This window comes from Penaeus vannamei, chromosome 26, assembly GCF_042767895.1.
Source record: "Penaeus vannamei isolate JL-2024 chromosome 26, ASM4276789v1, whole genome shotgun sequence".
NCBI classification, from domain to species: Eukaryota; Metazoa; Arthropoda; class Malacostraca; order Decapoda; family Penaeidae; genus Penaeus; species Penaeus vannamei.
The window spans coordinates 3,680,408-3,685,407 of NC_091574.1; the positions used below are offsets into that span (position 1 = coordinate 3,680,408).

At 35.8% G+C, this 5,000-nt stretch overlaps 2 protein-coding genes across 2 annotated transcripts in view; one reads left to right on the forward strand and one right to left on the reverse strand.

Moving 5' to 3' along the window:
• Window positions 1-1,238, reverse strand: part of LOC113829295 (ubiquitin-conjugating enzyme E2 G2) — a 5,092-nt gene extending 3,854 nt beyond the window's left edge. The window contains exons 1-2 of the mRNA XM_027382437.2: window positions 1,081-1,238; window positions 473-554 (exon numbers count right to left, since the gene is read on the reverse strand). Coding sequence (XP_027238238.1) covers window positions 473-554; window positions 1,081-1,123 — 125 coding nt within the window. The 5' untranslated portion in view covers window positions 1,124-1,238. The remainder of the gene's footprint in view (window positions 1-472; window positions 555-1,080) is intronic.
• A 259-nt stretch (window positions 1,239-1,497) lies between these two features.
• LOC113829759 (non-structural maintenance of chromosomes element 3 homolog) overlaps window positions 1,498-5,000 on the forward strand; it is a 5,996-nt gene continuing 2,493 nt past the window's right edge. Inside the window, exons 1-4 of the mRNA XM_070139925.1 lie at window positions 1,498-1,656; window positions 3,926-4,069; window positions 4,302-4,400; window positions 4,613-4,802. Coding sequence (XP_069996026.1) covers window positions 1,633-1,656; window positions 3,926-4,069; window positions 4,302-4,400; window positions 4,613-4,802 — 457 coding nt within the window. The 5' untranslated portion in view covers window positions 1,498-1,632. The remainder of the gene's footprint in view (window positions 1,657-3,925; window positions 4,070-4,301; window positions 4,401-4,612; window positions 4,803-5,000) is intronic.

Consider the following 5,000-nt stretch of genomic DNA (forward strand, 5'->3'; position numbering starts at 1 on the left):
GAATCTACTAAACAGATGTCCAAATTAAATAGAAACCATATAATGACATGTATAATTCATTAACAATAATATGAAAAGGAAATTAAACAGTACACTGGCCTAAAATTGGAGTCTCTGGGCACAAATGAAAGCATGGCACTTAAAAGTACCATTTCATACCTCATACACATAGGTTATTCTTGACTGTTTAACTTCAAAACAGTGATAGTATAAAACTATGCTAAAGAGCAAAATTTACATCAATTTCTAAAATGAAATACGAATCTTGCTACAATACTTAAATGAGCTGATATTACACCAGCAACTCCAAAATGTTCTCACGACAGAGTAACATTCTACAATGAACACAAAACATTTTTATAAAGCATAATCAATTATTGCCCACATTCTTGAGCCCACTCTGAAAAATAAGGAAACATAAAAAGTAGTTTAAAATAATAGTAATGAAGAACAAATTACCCTTGATACCTACATGATAAGTGCTTCCCATTCAAAAAAGTTTTCTTCATTTGTAGGACCTGCAATAATGCCTTCTGGTGGATTTAGTGTCAACTCTGAAATCACACAATTAACAGAGGTGATCAATACCAACTAATCTCAGCTTTTTAATGTTCTAATGAAAAGCATTTATCACAAAATATATTAATCATCATAAAATGTCGTATGGATACTACACGAGGAATATTATATGGCTCAATAGCAACCAACAAAACACATGGTTATCTTCATTAAGTTATTTCAACATTCAGAAATCACAGTAGCTGCAATATATAATTAGCAAGAAATCACTACCATAACAAAAATGTTAGCAATAATGAACTAACATATGGTACCATTTTCTGCTTTCCTAAATTTTCCATTCGCAATTACCAGTTAAGAAATTTAACCCTTGTAATCTTCGTAACAAAATATAGAACCTCCCAAAGCGATAAAACAAACATACATCCACACAACGAAAAAAAAAAAAATCCAGTATAGTGGTGCGATACTAAACGTTGATCATTCCTAATCCTGTTTTGAATGAGATTAAAAAAACAACAACTATATTCTTCATCTTACAAAACACATCATAGAACATACGTTTATATTCAGTCATCAGTCTCTTGAGTGCTCTCCCGGCCATGATGGAGAAGAAGAAAAAAGAAGAAATCAGGGTGGAAGACTCTTTGTTTACAAGGGGATTGTTTACATCTGTCAGCTGATCCGCTTCTCATCCGACACTGTTTTCTTGAGTTTATGCTTTCATTTGATGTCTTGATTTGTATATATGTATGATATGAATATACAGTATGTATCCATAGATGAATGCATAAAGTGATAGATATAGTGGGAGACAGATAGATATATAAATGGATGGATGAAATAGTTTGTCACGCCTTGAATACCTTTTTCATGAAATTTTCAGTCCAAATCAAATTAGAAAGTTATAATGCTCTATCACTAATTTAGCATAATCACCCTAATTGCGAGCTACGAATATCTTGAATAAACCAAAGAAAGAATAAAGTATTTATAAATCCAACATCAAAGTCTCATATGTGTTGGTTCCACAACTCAGTGTCCCCGCGGTTCCATTGTCGTACAAACTTTCCTCCAATTTTTCTTGTATTTTCCACTATTTAATTGACTAAAATGCCGCGCCGACGGATCGTAGAGGTAATTTCAGTGTTGTTTCGTGTCTTCTGTAGCTATTTGGTGCCTTTTCTTAAGGTCTGATTGGTTCAAACGTCAATGACAGCGATGTAAATAATATAGGTAGAGTTCGGGAGTTACGTAAAAGATGAATTTTTCTGTCACACGAAATTAGTGTCAGTAATGCTGTGTTCGGAACTGCTGCAGGACAAGTTGGCCGCGGCCGTAATCTCCAAGACCCTTTCTGCCTAGAATGCAACCGGCTAGAATCATACCGGTGTCTTTATGTTACACGCTGCATAGGTTCTGTAACTCCTTTGATGCATATTTAACTTACCTGCAACTTACAAACACAAAAATATCCGTTGATAACACCAATAAAGGGTCATGAAATTGCCCACCAATATCTTGTGGTTACCTGCAACTGTCAGTGTTTACATACAAAAGCTATTGTGACATCATCTCATCCTGCTCGCCCAGCTTTGCAGAAGGAGGAGATGGACAAGATAGTAGAGGTTCCGAACGGTCAAAACATCTCGTTCAACTGGTCTGGACGAGCAGGACGAGCAGTTCCGAATGCAACTTGATTTTATGGAATAGATCTGCCTAATGTATTGTAACAGTTTTGTTATCAATGGATTATTCTCACTGTTCATATATATAATAATGAGCAAGATTCTTGGCTGTGATAGCAGGGGAGAGCAGGATAGTTACCAGGAAATTGCTTGGCAAAACAAACAATATACAGTCAGTCACTAGATTGTCTAATGCAGAAGGCTGTGCCCCTGCAACACCCCCTCCCTCCCATTGGCGGCTATGACCTCCTAACACCTGCAATTGAACACAAAGAATCCTCTGCATATTCATGGCAGGAGAGAGCATATTACTGATGCAGGCACAGACCCTTAAATTAGATAATAAAGTAAGAGATTCTGTGTATATAATTTTTTATTTATATGCCCCACAATTTCCCTGGTACGTTTAATGCCCTTGGAGTCAAGAATGTGGGGATTTGGGAGATTTTCACACAATATATTTGGATAGTAGAGAGTAAGAGGAATCCATCGATACCAAAATCATTGCAATCCATTAGGCAGAACTATTCTGTAAAATTACCTTGGTATCTTAACAAATGACCTTGCCTTTCTCGCTCAGGCAAAAACTAACAAGTCTCAGCCTTGTAAAATTGGAAAAATGAAGCTGATTTCAAAATTGCCGATAAGTTGCAAGAGAGGTTGACAAGCTGTTTAGCCAGAACATAACTGGTGGTGTGTTTGCCTTTACTAATACCCAGATGACAGCATTGTAGGACTTACTTACATGAGAGTAAAGATTTGTAAATTTTAATAGGTGATCATGGCCTTACCTTTAGTTTTTGCAGATTATTGTTATAGTAATTAGTCGTTTCTTGTATATTCTTTATGACTGCTACATTAACTTTACCTTATCTCTGTGTAGGCCTATTCTGACCATTCATCAGAGCAGCTATATAATATTTCCATTTTTATTTAGAAAAATTCTTTTAATGTTTTTATGACAGGAGTATGATACAATAGAATAGACTTGTCCAAAAAAATAATTATATATTTTACGTAAGTATTTGAAACTCGTCCAGAGTTATGTTGCTGTCTTGATAACAGGCATTGCAGCCCCTATACCTCTTACCACAGAAGCAAATGCCAACAAACCTCTGTCACACACTTGCTAGCAAGATAGGACTTGTACACCTCGCTGACAATTAATCATTAGAGAGGAATCAGGTTCAGCAAGTTAGACTATAAATGGTGAAGGAAAAGGCAGCAAGTTTTTGGCATTATCATATTGGACCTTCATAAATCACTTTCACTTATTTCACTTGTAACCAAATTGATAATATAAAACCTTAGGAAACCACTCTTTAAAAACAGATTTTTTGAATGAAATCTTTTGGGATCTTTTTGGAGGTATCCCTTCACTTTCCACCCTTTGCTTTCTGCTTTTTCAATGTCAGTGGAGAAAGTGCTCATACACATGTTGTATTCAAATACTTTCAATGTGTTTGACACCTATGTATTCAGATATATTCACTTTCATGCCCATTATTTTTTAGAAAATGTACAACCTAAATTGTTTGCAATTCAAGGACACATCATTTATTTGTGGCTGGTTTCTTATACTTTTTTTAGGATTCGCTCTTTCAACTGGAAATGATAAATTTACTGGTGTCAATTTATATATTTATACATGTGCATATGTGCATATATATTTGCATATATGTTATGAAAGAAAATTTATAAGGCTGTGAACATTTCAGGACAGCAGTGACGAGGAGCCGTCACAGAGCCAACCAGCATCACAGCTCTCACAGAGTCAGGGCGGTGGTGAGATCTCTGACCAGGACAAGAAAGTGCTTGCTGGCAATGTTTGCAACTACTTCTTGGTGTCTGATTGCAAAAAGGTAGTCTGAGGTTTTTAGTGGTAATGAGTGTCCTTTTTATTGTGTGGAAGCATTATTGATTTATTGGTTGCATAGTATGATTTGGCAGGTAAAGAGGATTTTTTTTTCCATGTTTAATATTGTTGTATATCCTCTCTTAGTAATAAGTTGTTTTTTAGGTCTTTAAGGAGATTACCAAGTCTAGATAACAGACATTTTTACAGGACCAGAATTTTACAGAATCTCTTTTCAGATTCCAGCAAAAAGATCAGATATTGTTAAGTCTGTCCTAAAAGACCATGGTAGACATTTCAAAGAAGTAATGGCCGAAGCTAATCGAATAATGGAAAGGGTATGTTGATTTTATTATGAATTATGTGCTGTTATTACTATTATCAACATCTATGTTACGCATACACATAAATGGTGGTCATTTATATTCACATACAGTCTATGATTTTGTATATACATATAAACTGATTGATTTGTTTATATATTTATTTGTTTATTTACCAAAGACGTAATTTTTATCCCACTTCCTCACTCTCCCTTGTAAATGATCAGGTCTATGGGTACAAAGTAGTGGAGCTGGAGAAGAAGAATCAGTTCATCATGATTAACACCCTGATGATGAACAATCAAGATGATGACAACTTGCTGTTGGCTCCCACAAGCAATAGTGAAGTGGCCAACATCGGACTCGTAACAGCCATTCTTGCTGGAATTTTCATGTCGGGCCAAGTGATGCAGGAAGGTAATGCTCTTCTCTTTTCATGGCCTCTCCTAAAGCTGAGGCTGTTCCTTGGTCTTTTACTCCTCTTCTCCCTTTTCTCCTCCTCTTCCTTTTCCTCTGTTCATTTTCATTGATTCTCCTCCTCCTCCCCCTCCTTCTTCTCCTTCTCCTTCTCCTTCTTTTTCTCCTTCTTCTTCTCCTCCTCCTTTTTCTTCTCCT